Consider the following 17,232-nt stretch of genomic DNA (forward strand, 5'->3'; position numbering starts at 1 on the left):
TTATTTTGCATGTGGACAACCTCAAATCTGCAATTCTTCAGAAACAGTTCCAGGGTGAAGAAGAGAAGGTGCAGGTGGCATGAGCTTTCATAAGCAGAACTAAATAGGTCCTTCAGCAAGCAAATGCACAGTGGAGGTTCCTATGCCTGAAGGAGGAAGATCTCTATACCATGGCTGAGGAATAAACACTTTCTCTGCAGTTTTGCAACTGCCCACTGTCCTTCATTCATTATCTCTTCTTTTGCAGAAGAAAATGGCACTCAGATAAATTGAGTGTGAAAGCAAACCTATGGCTGGTTCAAGAATCCCAGTGGATGACCTATTATCACATACTTCACTCTATCACTTATTATAATGTGGAACTGCCCAAAAGAAAATACCAAGTTTTTGTTAATAATATGGTTTAGTTCTTGTCACATTCTATTGTACTTATAGTACAAACCACAATTGAATTTTGTTTTGTTTTGTTTGTTTTTTGTATAAAAGGAAGTAATTCTCAGTGTCCTTTCTGAATTTTATGTGACTTCTCTTCCTGTACCCAATAACTTTTACTTCAAATCAACAGATTCTTTATGAACAACAACAAAGTACCCAACCTTGTTACCTTGAGGAGACTGCAATCTGAGTTAGAATTTCCCTCGATGTGGTCTTTTGAAATGGTCTGGTCTTTTTATGGCTTATCCAGTTTGGAGCAATGTCTGTAGTTATATTAGTCAAACCCTGCTTTAAGTAGAGAAGTCCTTTCACTTATTCTAGAACAGGATTTATTCATGCTCCCATGGCCTTGAAGTTACAGGGATGGGAGAAATGTGGTCAACCTTCAGAAGTCATTAGAAATATGTTTCCTTTTTTAAAAAAAATGTTTTTATTTAGTTATTCATGACAGTAGAATGCATTTTGATATATCCAATATATATGGAGTATAATGTCTAATTCTTGTGGTTTTACATGATGTGGAGTTGCACTGATCATGTATTCATATAGCAATAGAGGAAAGTTATATCTGATGCATTCTACCATCTTTCCTGTTCCCATCCCCCCACTTCCCTTCCTTCCCCTTTGTCTCATCCAGTGAATTTCTAGTCTTCCCTCTGGAACCCCTGCTTATTGTGAGACAGCATCTGCATATCAGAGAGAACATTCTGCCTTTGGGTTTTTGGAATTGGCATATTTCATTTAGCACAATAGTCTCCAGTTCCAATAATCTACCAACAAATGCCATAATTTCATTATTCTTTATGGCTGAGTAATATTACATTGTGTATATGTCCCACATTTTCTTTATCAATCCATCTGTTGAAGGGCAGCTAGGTTTTTTCCATAGCTTACCTATTGTGAATTGAGCTGCTATAAACATTGATGTGGATGTGTCACCGTAGTATGCTGAATTTAAGTCCTTTAGGTATAAACCAAGGAGTGGGATAGCTGTATCAAATGATGCTTCCATTCCAAGTTTTCTGAGGAATCTCTATACTGCTTTCCAGAGTGGCTGCACCAATTTACAGTCCTACCAGCAATGTATGAGTGTGTCTTTTGCCCCTCATCCTCACCAACATTTATTGTTGTCTGCATTCTTCATAACTGACATTCTGACTGGTGTGAGATGAAATCTTAGAGTTCTTTTTATTTGCATTTTTCTAATTGCTAGAAATAAACATTTTTTTCATGTATTTGTTGACCACCTGTATTTCTTCTGAGATGTACCTGTTCCGTTCCTTTGCCCATTTACTGATTGGGTTATTATTTATTTATTTATGGTGTTAAATTTTTTTAATTCTTTATATATTCTGGAGATTAATGCTCCATTTGCAATGGCAAAGATTTTCTCCCATAGTCTCTTTATTATGTTCTTGATTGTTTCCTTTGCTGTGAAGAAGCTTTTAAATTTAATACCATCCCATTTATGGATTCTTGATTTTACTTCTTGCACTTTAGGAGTCTTATGGAGGAATTCAGTTCCTAAGCCAACATGATGGAGAGTTGGGCCTACTTTTTCTTCTACTACGCACAGAGTTTCTGGCCTAACACCTAGGTCCTTGTTGATTTTGAGTTGATTTTTTGTGTAGGATGAGAGATGGGGGTCTAATTTCATTTCGCTACACATGGATTTCCAGTTTTCTCGGCACCATTTGTTTAAAAAGAAAAAAAAGCTATCTTTTCACCAATATGTGTTTATGGTTCCTTTGTCTAGTATGAGATAACTATTTATGTGGGTTGGTCTCAGTCTTCTATTCTGTACCAGTGGTTTACATGTCTGTTTTGATGCCAATGCCTTGCTGTTTTTGTTACTATAGATCTGTAATATAATTTAAGGACTGTATTGAGATGCTTCCTGCTTCACTTTTATTGCTGAGGATTGCTTTGGCTATTCTTGGCCTCTTATTTTTTCAAATGAAAGAAATATATAAGTTTTAAGAGAAATACTTGATTTAGAGGGCATAGCTACCATTATAGGACCAGAAGGACCATAGTGGTTGGGACAGACCAGGTGGGCAAGGTTGTTATGGGTTTGGGAAAGGGGGAATAATGAGGAAAGAGAGGGAGGGCAAAGCTTGATCAAGCTGTCCATCATCTTGATCACCAGTCTATCTCTTCTCCAGCCCGTCATAACTTCTGAACTTTATTATTAAACAAAAATAATCTACTCTACGTTTAAAGCCTATTTAAAGCCACAGTCCAGAGCATATTTAAAGCTTAAAGAATTCAATGAAACAAAAGGGAGCTTTCACCAGTCCTCCATGTAGCTCTCTAGTTTTTCTTATTGTCCCTACCAAAGAAATAAGCTGTTTGTACTATATAGGGACATAAGATTTCTAATTGATGTGCACACCAAGTGTAAGGCAGAAGGTGATCCAAGTCTCTGTTTATTGCCATTGAAGTAGTTTTCAATGAAAATAATTAGGAATGGTACACACATACATGAACATACATACATACACAAACACACATACACACTGACATTCATATGCAGACACAAATTACGAAAGTTCTACTTATAGATTTCAAAAAACTTTCTAGTATATATATATATATTACATATATACATTGCCTAGAGATAATAATTTTTGAAATTACTACCTATGATGCCAAATTCTTCCTTTTATAATGTTGCCACTGCCACCCCAGGGAGGACAATGATACATTGATATTGTGGCTGAAGATCATTGGTAGTAAGCTGTGCTGGAATAAAATGGAACAAAGTGAAAAAAATTAATGTTTGTCCCAGATTCTGATTCTAGGCTATCAACTCACTCATTGCTTTTTCTCAGGGACCATTTCAAATTTGGAAATTGTTTCTCCCTTCCCAGATTCTTTATTACCAACATTTAAAAAGTCAACTAAAAAATCAGGAAGAATAGCCCTACAGTCATTTACAACATTTACTATAATTTGCATTCACCAGTGATCACTGACTGAAAACAAAAGATCCCTTTGAAAATGTTTCAAAATTTTTCTTAGAGATAATGTAGATTTTTCTCTTTTGTGCAGATGACAGATTGTGTACACAATATATCACATTTTTTTTTAATAGCAAGGCAGGAAATATACATTTAGAAAGCAACATTTTAAAAAGTCCTTTTACTTTCAATATTGTTTTTCTTTTTCTTTCTTTCTTTTTTTTTTTTTTTTTTTTCCTGCTGGGGATCAAATCCATGGCCCTGTGCATGTTAAGCTTCTGTTCTACCACTGAGCTAAACTCAGTCACTGATAATCTTTAAAATGGCATTTATCTTTGTTCAGCCACAAAAATGAACAGAGTATATTAAAAACATTCTAAATCTGCTCTGAACCCAGTAAATCTACTCAATGAGGCAAAATAATATTTTGTTGTTGTGCTATCGATTGAACCTGGGACCTTGTAAATATTAAGCTAGTTCTCTCTCAGTGAGCTATCCACAAGTCCACAAGACAACACTTTTACCATCTTAGCTTCCAGTTGAGTCTGTTGTGAGTCAGTAAATACCTGACTGTAGGTACTTTACAAAGTCTTCTGCTGTAAGCTCATCTGGGATGAATTATTTGCAGAAGGGTAGGAGTGGCTTTTGAATGTACTAATTATTTTATTTCCTTATGTGTATAATGGAAGAATATTTCTTTCATTTTTTTAATATCAGGAATAAAAAAGATTTGTCTAAAAACGTTTGCTTATTTTTAGGAGATAATTTTATTATCACTAGATCTGATTAGTGATATAAAACAATTTCTAATGAGTACTTATTACTTTGATCTGTCACATTTCTATATTTATTCATAATGTTACAAACACTCTTAATTGCATTCATTCCATTTGAATGTGAAATGCTTCTAGTCTCACAAAAAAAGCATTCATTTCTAAAAATAACACAGCAACATCTGATTACTTGATATACACGGGAAGATGACAAGTCATTCTTTATTAAAATGGTATCCAAGAAAGAGAAAAATGACACTTTGGATATCTGCCTTTGAAGATAACAGATCATTCTGTAATCCTATTTGCAATGGACAAATTAACTGTTTTCAGTTCTTTTGGAAGATTTGTTGATGTTTCTTATGAATATTTTCAGAATGTGACATTTTATATTATCTTTTACTCCATACTAGTTTTAAATGATAGAACAAGAAAAGATTTGCATTCAAATAATGAACACTGTGGAAAACACTATAAAATTATGTAAAAATATTATAGCCTAGATTTTCTTAGAAAAATCTGAAAATTAAATCAATGTCTTTATCTTTGACAATTATAAAAATTTTCCAGACTATAATCATTAAACCCCAAAAGGTCAGGCAGTATTATTTTTTGATAAAAAATACTATCTCGAAAAAAATCTCTTTAGTTTTGGAAGTACCTGAAATTTTTCATTCCTTTTTAATAAGAGGGGTTATAATTAAGTGGAATTTAAAAACTTAAACAGATAGAAGTCTTGTTATACACTTTTTTTTCAAATTCCTTTGGCCACAAGTGGGATTTGCATTTATGAATTCAAAATAACATGGATGCCTGATAGGTAGGTTAAAAGATAGAGATAATATCTAAAAGATGAAAAACTGTTTTCTATGGCTTTTCTCTTTAAGCTTGAGATTGCATAAATATATGAAGCTTACAAAAGGGCTAGAAATTACTTGTAAAAGAGAAATAGTTTCAGCTGTGCTTAATCCATTCATTCAATTCAGTGAGATGGATTTCAAACTAGTACTTCAATTTAATAGCTCAGGCTTGAAATACCATATGGAAATAGCTCAAAACAACTGTTCCCAAGGGCTGTAAAGTTCAATTCTTCTCTTGTTTCTCGACAGATTCAGACATCCATGCATTGCTACAGCATGAACAGAAAGGTTTTCTTTCAGGGAAGCACAAAAGGAAAACTAAGGCAGTCTCTTTCCATTCAAAATGGTACCACCCCTTCTTGGACCTTAGGATATCTGATTTCCCAATACCAGAGCATATAGTGTCACATTCGCACATTTCTTTATGACAAATGCAAAATCGATGAATATGAACATACAAATGCATACTTTCTTTTAATAAAGAGACCCTTGTCTATATAAATCTTCTTCAGAAATACAAGGTGAAGTAAAACTCTGAACACTTAGAGAATATATTACATAATTTTGCTTAAAAATAGAAATGCTAAGTGTTCTTACCTTAAGTTTGAATAATCAGAAGACTTTAAATGTCTCATGTATTTACAACGGACTATTTATGTATAAACTTAACACTGTTTTCATAAAATACACAATATTTGGCAAACACACATGAGACATCTTTGGCAAAGGTCCATAGAAACTTCTGGTTGCCCCGTAGAATTACAAAAATTCACTATTTATCAGAGATTCATATTGTTTATTTTTTCAAAGAATTGATGCCAAATAATGCAGTGAACAGTAATTAGTTAGATGAAATAAATGGCAAAGATTTGGTGTGACTGGTGCACTATAGTGGCACTATACTATAGTATCATTAATTTTAAAATTCAAGTAAGTTATACCAAAGGGGTTGGCAGATTAATCATATTACAAATATTCATGGAATAAATAGAGACCCCCTTACTTACTTGGATGCAGTAATAAAGATCACACTATTATCATGTCTATGCCAACTTAGACCTATTTAATCTTTGAACTACAATACTTTAATTACTTTTTATAATTATGAAAATAACATGTAAAACAAGAAGTCCTTAAGACATAATGCATTGATACAGAAAGGGGCAGTCCAGTGAATGATCTCAGAGGTTCTTTCTTTATTGTCAGGAAACTAATTAGCTAAGGAAACAGGTTATAATCCACAGTGGGAGAATTTAACTCCACATTCCTTGGAAGTTGGTATCCCCAATCAACACAGCTGGCAGATAAACCTGGACCACTTAATGCTTGATCCACAAGTATTTACTTCTCTTACACATTTCCACCATCCATGTTTGGGGAAGCAAAAAGGGCAATTCCTTCCTGGAACACTATCCACTGTAGGTGCATCCAGCTCTACTCTGGTTGAGCCATAAATCTCTATGAATGGTTAAGAGAAAAGGAAGCTGAGGCATCTACTGGCCTTTCTGTTCCTGAGTTCCAGCCCATGTTAAGTGGCCATTTACTCCTTTGCTCTGAGCCTTCAACTCAACATATGCAGATTTCATACATTCTGAACTATCAAAACAGCCAATATGAATTTTAGCACAATTTCTAAAAATTACTTATAGTTGTTCAAGTTACCATAATTGACAGAGCCCAAGACCCTCAGACTATGCCTAAAACTGCAAACAATATGAAGCCCTATATGAACTATATTTTTACATATTCAAACATACATATCTATGATAATTTTTTACTATATGTAATTCATAAATTAAACTTTAACAAAAATAACAATAAAATAATCATGAAAACATAATAAAAGCTACGTGGATGTTGTCCCTCTCAAAATATTTTGTTGTACTTTACTTTTTCACTTAAAGGAAGCATTTTATGGATTGTTTTTACCATATCTGAATTACCAGCATCACTGTTCTTATGCTTTGCAGTCATGATGAAGTAAGTAAGGGATGGTTAAATACTAGTATTAAAATACCTTGCTAGCCAATCTGATAACCAAGAGTGCTAAGTGACTCTAATTGACTACTGGGAGGGTAGCATTTACAGAATGGATACATTGGGATATTGCACATGCTGGACCAGAAAGAACAGAATGGCACAAAATTTCATCATGTTGCTCAGAATGGGGTACAACTTAAAACTGAATTGTTTAGTTATTCAGAATGGTGTACATTTTCAAATTTATGAATTGTTTAATTTTGGAATTTTTATTTAATATTTTCAGGTCATGGTTGATCACAGGTAATTAAAACTACAAAAGTGAAAAATAATGGGGGACCACTATAGATACATATCTAGACATATAATATTGAAGCTAAACTATATTTTTCATATTGAAAATAATTTCATACAATCCTATTTTAAGTATATTATTGGAAATTAGTCTGGGTAAAAAAGAAACTAAAATTGCAAGGCAAAAAAAAAGAGAGAAATTCAATTGATTATCAATTATCTGATATTCCCTGTACAAGAAGTTTCCTATCACTGTCACTATGTAATGCAATGAAAAGACAAACTAGGGTCTTCATAAGTGGGTAGAAAATTGAAGTAGGAAAAACACAGTGTAATAGTCTTAAAATTAATCTCAGAATCCTACAAGGGATGGGGAGATTAAAAATGATATTTCTCTCTGTATATGTCCAATGCAAAAATATTCAAAATTCTAGTTCTGAAAATAAATTATATGACTAATACACTTACTAGTTTTACAACTTGTATGTATCATTCCAAAGACTATTTCCATGCCATTATTGCAAGTAAACTCAATTAGCTAACAGTGAAGCATCACAGAGAAAATCTAGTTATTCTTTATAAAACTCTTTGAGGGACATATATGGATCTTTTTCCATTTTTGTTTCAATGAAGAGCTGACATATCAAGCTAAGAATAATCTATAATTGAGCAAGATATATGGTACCCTATTTTAATCCTCATTATCATTTTAGAAGATGAGCAATAATTGCAGATATCACTTCCATCTGATTTACTATTTTCAGTGCATTTTCCTCCTTGAAAAGTAAAAGTCCTCATCAATATTACAAAATGAACAGAATCCAATCAGAAGTTGAAACTACATATATTTGTCAATTACCCAAAGAGAAGAAATTGAAATAGACTTTGTTCTCAGTTAATGTAGTATCTTTGGCAATACATAGTTGAAGAAATGAGGGCCATCTCAACATACAAAAGATGGGTAGTGTCAAGGTAGTAACAAGCTGCCCTCCCAAGGAAGGTAATGACAAAGATCTGCCATTAAAATTCAGGAAAGCACCAAAAATATGGGCAAAATTTCATCCATAGTGGTTCATTTAAATTAATGACTGAAAATATAAATATTTCTAAAATTCATATGTTTATCCATGGCCTTTCCTCCAGCTACTTTCTCTTTTCATCTCAGAACTATTCTCAGCTAAATTGAACTCATCTTTCTTCTTCTAGTCTTGGACTTTCTGATCTAGTTCTCATTCAGCCTCCCATAGTGATATTTTAGGAGCGTTAATACAATCTTGCTTTTTTCTGTATCGAATCTTTCAGTGGCTCCCAAGTATACATTCTAAAAATCTCATATAATAAAAGAAAATCTTATTCCTGCTTATCTGTGCAAAAGTCTGCCTAGAAATACCTTTACACCTAGTTATCTTGTGACTCTTCATGACTTGATTCCAATGACACTTTATCCCTACCCTTAATCCTGGCTTACTACATAATAAGAGTTTCCAACATGTTAATTAACTTATGCCGTATTTCTTCTTATTTTCAGTTGCATGAACCCACAAGGTTTTCTTTCTCATATTTCTTGGAAACCAATCTAACACCTACATGCATTTGGGAAGCTACAATTCATTTTGGAATCAAATAAGTGTGCGTCTTTAGTATTAATCTTAATATATTCCATTTGTACAGTTTTCTGACTTTGCAACCACATGCTGAAATCTCTATGACTTTTAGTTTCCCTAAAGTGGAAATGTTACATTTAAAAAAAACAGTCACCAGCTTTTCACATTCATAATAAATATAGTAATAGTACTGTTCAGGATCAGGTAATACTTTTCTTTCTTTTAAAAATGAATGTCACAAATCTGCCTTATCACATCATTTTTTTTGGTCACGTAAGTAAGTTTTATCCTGAATTCACTAAGTGGAACGCAGCCAGAGGACAGAATCATCACAGAGTTCCACAAACTAATTATTCTATTTCTGTGAATTGATGCATCTTATTACTATTTTATATTTATATTCATTATTCTTACTGTCAAACTGAGAAAGTTTATTTAGGCTTAAAAGACATGAGCACAGTAGGATTTTGTTGATGGATAATCAGATATATTCTCTATTACTGCAAGCATCCCATGAAGATTCTGCCTATATCAAAATGATAAAATTTGCCTCTTCATAAAAATAATCATAAGGGCAATCATATTATTATTTAGATTAAGCATTTACCAATGATGTCTTTCATCTTAAATAGATTACCCTGTTAGACATAGACAAAAAATTAGAGCTCATACAATAACCCCTGTGCAGCACTTGACAATTGGTAATTTTAAAAGAAATGTATTGTACAACTTGAAACAATAAGATTCCTACACAACTGACAGCATGTGCAATGGCAAAAGATCAAAGAGTTTTACATATGTATGTAAGAGAAAAATTCTTGATCTCCAGTTTTAGCTAAATCTATCACATGTATTTGCTTATCATTCTCCTTTGTACTTTCCTTAATGAACTCGGGTTCACACATGGAAGATGACACATACAAATGACACCTTTTCCCTATATTAATCCTAGCTCTCTACATCACATAGGAATCAACCTATGCCATATTTCTTATCCTTTTCAATTGCTTGACACCGTGATGTTTTATTCCCCCCCCCCTTTTTATGGATATGCCTATAATTTTTATTTATTTATCTATTTATTTTTAACAGCATGAGAACTCTATAAGGCATTCTGTTGGTAAACAATAAAAAAGATTTTTCATACCATTTATATCTTCAAAACTCATATCTAATTCTGCATTGTGGTCTAGCTCATTGCAACTCAAAGTGTGGCCTTTGGTCTTGCCACGGCTGTCATCAGTGAGAACTTGTTAGAAATGCAGACTGTAAGGAAGCCTCTAGTGCAGAACTAAGACATTCAAATATGTGTTTTACTCAGATTCTCAAGGGAAGTTATAAGACAGTTTCCAATATTACATGTAACTAACAAGAAAAACTACATATTTGCTTCAGAGTGTCAGAAAGGAATTTATGATCAATTTCTACAAAGGGAAGAACTATAAGATACCAACATTATCCTTTAGGAATAGGCTGATGAAACTGAACTTTATGAAGCATCTGTCATTCTCAGCAAACAAATGCTAAGGCTCTCTTCATTCTAGGAACCACTGATCTTAGTGTAAGAGCTCCCTGCTGGGAAGCGGAAGAGCAGCCTACTTCCAGGTGACAAGGTGTCCCCCAGACTGTTTGTTTACAGTTATATCCTTGGAATCATGGGATTCACAGCAGTCTGCTTAAACAAGGCCAAATCATGAATGGATTTCAACTTTACCTGAAAGTCCTGTGTACTCCTTTATAGTTCTGAAATAATTCTAAAAAGTTGCACATTTGCTGGCTGTTTTCTGACACCTTGAGTTTAATTCCTGCAAATCAGCAAAGGTTCATTAATTACCTGGCCACATGAATAGAGGACCCAGAAGAATAAAGATCTCTCTGGGTGAGGTGGTACATGCCTATAAGCCCAGCCAATCATTAGGTTGAGGCAGCAGAATCACGATTAGTGAGGCCCTAAGTAACTTAGTGGGACCCTGTCTCTAAAATTAGAAATGGCTAGGGATATGATTCAGTGATTAATTGACCCTGGGTTCAATCCTTGGTTTTTTTTAAAAAAGAATACATATCTACCAGAATATCAACATTCAGATCAATAATGACAGTGACCATTGATGGGTTCTTGCAGTCAAGAGGAAATACAAAAATGTTTTTGATATCTACTATATCTATATGGGAAGAAAATTTTAAAAGAAAACAATAAAAAGAATAATAAAACTTAAATTGAAAGAATTCTTTAACTGGGATAGCCAGTTTTACAATCCTTCCATTATCTGTTCTGATGCAGAGCCAGAAAAAATACTATCACCAAGCACCAAACCAAAGAGAATAACAGCCTTTGTGTATTTAAGAATGAAAGTGTAACAAAAGGATAAGCATGCTATTGTCTTTTTTTGTTTGTTTGTTTTGGTTTTTTAAAATGGGAAATGAAGTCTAGACAATGGAAGAAAAGAGAAGAACATTTTCAATAATGTCCTTCTTAGTGGTTTCAGTTTCACTGGGATACAAATGATTTTAATAGCTACAGACAGGGCTGCTGGACAAAATGATTCAAATTCTTGACATTGACTTTGAAAGCATTTAAAGCAAAAGATGCCCATAGTCTTTCATGCACCTTGCTTATATTTGGCAGTATGAACCAAAGTGCTTATTCTTACAAGGTAAGAAAAATCTTGTCACAATGATTACCTGTGAGTAGTCACTTTTAACCAATGGGTTCCTTTGATTATTAATATTTCACTCAATTGGGCAAAAGAATTCTCTCCAAGAGGGATGCATCAGTGTTCAAACAAACTACTCCAGGGTCAACATATCTTTAATGTATCCTAAATACTACTTGAGGATCAGGAGAAGTAAAACTTTCCAAAGAAGTTTCAGACAAAGACTTTTGTTTCTAAAACAAGTAGCAGTACCTAGGAACAACTTAGGAAGATTCCCCATCATCTCCATCAAAACCCAGAATCCAGTCAAAATAAATTTCAATATAAGGGTAGGCAGTGCTCTGATTATGAGAGCAGCTGTGGCTCCATAATAAACTACTTCCAGGCTTACTGGAACCCTAAGGTTACTTCCCTGTGGATATGTAGGAGCTGCCTGTCCAAAAACACTACAGAATGCAACTGCAATTGTCTCTCCTCCTAGTAGAGGAAGCTCAGATAACTAAAAGGATAAATTGTGGGAGCTTGTCAAGCCTGGGTTTGAATGCTAACCCCATTAATGATTAATAGAAAACCTCTAAAACAAAAAAGAAAATGCCCTGTGTAAAAAGTCATTATTATTGCCCAGGGAACCTGGGACACACATCTCACAAGGTTGTTATAATGACCAAAATAGCATCATCCATAGAGCATCCAACAGATTTCAGCCTCAAGTTAAGTATCCATAAAAGAGCTACCTGCCCATCCTTCCTCCTACATTGTACTGATTCAAAACTCCTGATCATTTGTGATTTCCTTCTGTTAAGGTAGAAAACAGAAAAAAAAAGTGATGGAACAACAAAATCACTGTTATAACAACAAAGGGATTATATTTTGATATGAGAAAAAAGGGAGAAAAGGGAGTTTCTATTTCACTAGTGATTAGGAGAGATCACAGAATTCCAGGAACCTGTGCTGTCCCCCTTCAGTTTGTAAGGTCTTTGTCCTGGGCAGGGTACATGCCTGATTATTTCAGGTTGACTCTCCCTTCTTTATGCTAAGCCCCAGCAAATGAATGGCCTTGGGTAGACAATGTTGCCTACTCTAAGTTGTTAAAACAACATTATTACCAAAATAGCAGACACACTGTAGGAGTCAGAATAGTCTCTTATGACCCTAAAATTACACAACTTCTGCTCCTTATGCATCCCCTGCTGCTGGTTAAAGGAAGTGGCTGGGGTAGACAGGAAACACCATAGCCACATGGTGTGGCCATGCAGAGGGTTTCAGAAATTGCTGGGTTTCTCACATACACAGAATTCCAACAGTATGTGCTTCAGATCTTCTGAAGAGTCTCTCACTGTGATGGAACAAAATGATACCATGGTACCATTTGCAGGACTATAGTATCTGTCCCATGACATTGAATTATTTTCTTAAATAATGAGCAATTCGGAGACAGTGCTCCAGGAGAAAGAGTGTTCCCTTGTTCTTAAAATCACAAGCCTGTCATCTGAGAGAAAGTTGGAACTAAAAATTCAAATGGAGAGAGAATACATGAGCAGTAAATGGCCAGACTGTGCATCACCATGGAACTATGACCCCAAGTGCTATAGCGACCATTCCAAGAAGCCAAACTACAGCCTGTTAGTAATCAGATCTGAATGGTCAGCACTTGATTAATAACCTAGAGCTTCCCTTTATTCATGTCCCTGTTTCTAACTTCAAATCAACTGTACAATTCAAATATGTCCCTCATACCGTTCACCAGAGATGCTGTTTGTATTAGTCCACCAGCAGCTTCCCATGCCAAACACCTCCAATCAGAGCATCCCGAAGCCTTCCATTTTCCCACCATTTTTCCACTTCCTTTCCATACTTCGAGTCTTCAGCAAAGGCAAAATGAAGGTGGCTGACACCCTTTGTACCAAATAAGGAGCCTCTGTTCTCATTTGGGTAGTCTTTGTTTCCACGAGATTTGCTTATTTGTTTTGGTTGTGTCTATTTCGCAATCAAGATCATAGGTTATGATCGCAATGTTAAAGACTCTGGAAACACGAAATGTAACCCCACCTTTGAGGCATCTGAGTGACCCTAAAATCTACCTAAAAATGTGTGTTCTGCAAATTTCATACTTACCAAAACTCACTCCAACTTCCTCTCGCTGCTTCATGGCTCCAACCATAACAAAGAACAACATACAGTCACAGAGTGGCCAAGCATCCTAGTTTGTCCAGAACTAGCCCATTGTTAGCACTCGAGGTCCTAGATTCCTGGAAACTCCTACAGCATTGGGCAAACTGTGACACTGCGTCACCCACAAGACTCCAACATGCTATGCTGTTTCAACACTCAGTCATCACAGAGGTGATTCACACTGCCAGGAACCTTCTTTCTTTCCATTAACAAATTATTGACTGAGTAAACTCCTCTCAGTAGGCTAAGCTCCTGCCTAAATACCCATTCCTGGCAAAACCTCTTTGTTAATGCTCTAACCCTCAAGCTCAAGAGGGGTTCACCCTGTCCTCCTGCCTGGCATACCAGGGTACACATTTTTGTAAACATCTTATGAGACATGGATGATTTGGTTATGGTCTTTAGACCCTTCAACACAATCAATTTCCAAACAACAGGTACTATGTTGTCCCTTCAGTGCTGTCACAACCCCAAGTCCACATTTGTGTATTTCATGAGTGAATGAATTAGTGGATTAGTTGCTATATTAATAAAATAAATTGTTCTTTTTTTTAAGACCAAAAGATTGAAATTGAAATGAAGGGAAGACATATGTAAAGTAGAAGTTGGGCACATTACAACAAATAGATTCATTAATCCATCTCAACTACCCAGATAATTTATCTACCTCAATCTGTGTGGTGTTGTCCTGCCCGTCATCCAGTAGCAGATCTGAGAAGCCCCTGGGTTCTGGAGAGTCTTGGCCCATGCTTGCTCGGTTTGTGTCTACTGCTTTGAGAGAGTCCAGGTTCCTTTTCCACCTGTGGCTGTATGCCTGGGAGTCCACTTCCACCTCCTCTGCTGTACCAGGGAAGGCCGGAGCAACTTCATATCTCCAATCTGAAAAAGAAACAAATTATGTTACCTCTTGGTATGAATCATATACATATTATTCAGTAGTGAAGGAAAAAGTAATTTTGCTAGTCATTAGAATATGAAACCAACTTATAACAGTGAAATCAGTTTACTTATAATATTTTTTTGAGATGGCATGAGCATCTCTGAGCAGAATGCATTTCAGGATGCACCAGAAATGGACCATGGTTAATGTACAGATCTTACAGAGTTCCTAAAATAGATACACAGTGCAGCAATCTGTATTCCCCCTTCCCCCCCACATCCCCTGCACAAGTGCATTTCATAAACACACTTTAACTGTTCTGAAAAGTAATCTAGAATCCAAACAAAAGAATGAAATCAAGCAGTTTTCAGCTAATATGAAAATAAAATTCAGACCTGTAAGTTTACATTATTTTGCATGAGTTATGATGAAATTCAAAGAAATACCAATGTCCTTGAATAGGTCAAATAATAGATGGAATTATCTTATTGTAAATGGGCTAACCTGCCTTGTAGTTTACAAGCCAGACCTGGTTCATTGCCTAACTCATTTAATAAGTAACACCCTCAGGAGTCATTGCAGCTGAGCTTGTTCATTTGTGCTGTTCTCACCTTGGGATCTTGTCAGGGTGGTAAAGGATGACAGTGATAGACACTTATAGAAATGGATGGGACGGCAAAGAGATCAAATCACAGAGGTACTTTAAAGCCATCTGCAAGGACCAGCCTGCTGACCCAGCTCAGCCTGCCACTACAGGAGGGAAAATTAGATTTAATCATCACTTCTAGTCTTTCATTTCAGTAGGTCAGCAGGCGAAGGTGTACCACAAAGATTGAAAATTCAGTTTCTGAGCAAGAAGAACAGCCTTCCTCTACCCAACCATTACCAAAAGATGTGAATCGACAGGCTTTATAACTGGCAGGATACAGGTTCAAAAAAGGTGAAGGGAAAAGTGATTTAATCTTGGTAAGGACGTTCCCCTCTAGACAAAAACATTCCAAGAAACTAAAGTGTATTTAATGTAGCTTTTCACCATACCACTGAATCAGCAATGTAGAACCCCAGTAACTAACTAAAGTTACCACCATCACTGGCAGACACAATAGCTGAAAATCCCTTTCAACTCAGAGAGGTGCTAATAATTCTTCTACACATAGAGGACATCCAGAGGTTTTGCAGTGAACCTTTAAAAAGAGGTCTTACATCCTTAAACTTTGGTGGATAGAACCAGAAAGAAAACCTACCAGAGAGTCTCCAATAGAACCACAAGGAACAAAATAATTAAAAGTCAAGATAAATACAGCCCTGTGCTCACTTTGATGAATTGTACACTAAAGCAAACTCATGTGGGCAGGGGTTTGGCACTTGCCCGGCATGCTCCAGGTCCTGGGTTCAATCCCCAACACTGCCTTAAAAGCAAAACTCATGGACAGGAAAGATATCTCATGGTCCCCCAACCTCCTACAATTTAATTCAATGCATATGTGATATCAATATTGTCATTGTCACTCTAGAAAATGCTTCTTTTTTAATATTCTTGTCACTAATGGCCATTGGACAGTACCTACATATTCATCAATGACTGAATGAGTGAATGAATGCATATTATTGGCAGTCTCTTTTGGAGCAAGAATCATAGTACCAGACAAGTAATTGGTTAATTCCCGTTAAGTAATGGGAAAATTCTAAAGATTCAGGAGACCTGGACTGGCTTTCTGTTAGCCCACAACCAGCAAACCTTCAGCATAATTTATAAATCTGCCTGTGCTTTAGTTGCCCCATATTTTAAATACAAATGAAAATGCCTTTCCTGCAAAGGCAGCTTTTTCTGAGGATGTGTCAGGCTCAAGACCTATGATCTTAGGTACAACTACATAAAGCAATTTTACTTGCTTTATTTATATATCCTGCCTCATTATCAAAAATATATGAGACAACTTACAACCAAGGTAAGCAATAAAATTTTAAAACACCCAGAAAAGACATCGCAGCACAAAACTCAGGTCAACTTCAGAGACACATTTAACTTGCACTCAGGGTGGTGACTGTCATTTATACCTTGAGGAAGAGGCAATGCCTATGGGGAAACTAACAGTCATAAAGAGACAATTGGACACTGAGATGGTATCTTTGATAGCATGTTAGTCTATCCAAGCGATGGTGATGGTGAGACAATAGCAATTCAGTGAGAGCCTGTCTCTAAATAAAATACAAAATAGGGCTGGGATGTGGCTCAGTGGTTAAGAACCCCTGAGTTCAATCCCCATTATCAAAAAAAAAAAAAAAAAAGAAAGAAAGTAAAAAAGAAAAAAAGAAATAGTAAGGGCTTTAACGCAGTAAATGAATTAAAATGCACCAGAAAGAAAACTGAATTTAAAAAAAAATACACACAGGTATATAAGAGCATTTCAGTAAGGAGCATGTCAGATCTCTAATGTATAAATCAAATGAAAATATACCTAAATCTCAAAGAATATTTGTCTTCATTAAAAATCTTCAAATAAAGAATTTCAAAGTAACTCTTGGTTTCTTTTATTTCATTTAAATTCCTTCATTCCTCCCTCCCTCCCTCCCTCCCTCCCTCCCTTCCTTCCTTCTGCCTCACCATATTGCCTAA

At 35.4% G+C, this 17,232-nt stretch overlaps 1 protein-coding gene across 2 annotated transcripts in view; it reads right to left on the bottom strand.

The window, feature by feature from the left end:
* Plxdc2 (plexin domain containing 2) overlaps nucleotides 1-17,232 on the bottom strand; it is a 421,355-nt gene that overhangs the window by 239,615 nt on the left and 164,508 nt on the right. For both annotated transcript variants that reach the window (XM_078023341.1, XM_005325782.5), the window contains one exon: nucleotides 14,403-14,614. In XM_078023341.1, coding sequence (XP_077879467.1) covers nucleotides 14,403-14,614 — 212 coding nt within the window. The remainder of the gene's footprint in view (nucleotides 1-14,402; nucleotides 14,615-17,232) is intronic.

This window comes from Ictidomys tridecemlineatus, chromosome 10 (assembly GCF_052094955.1).
Source record: "Ictidomys tridecemlineatus isolate mIctTri1 chromosome 10, mIctTri1.hap1, whole genome shotgun sequence".
NCBI lineage: Eukaryota > Metazoa > Chordata > Mammalia > Rodentia > Sciuridae > Ictidomys > Ictidomys tridecemlineatus.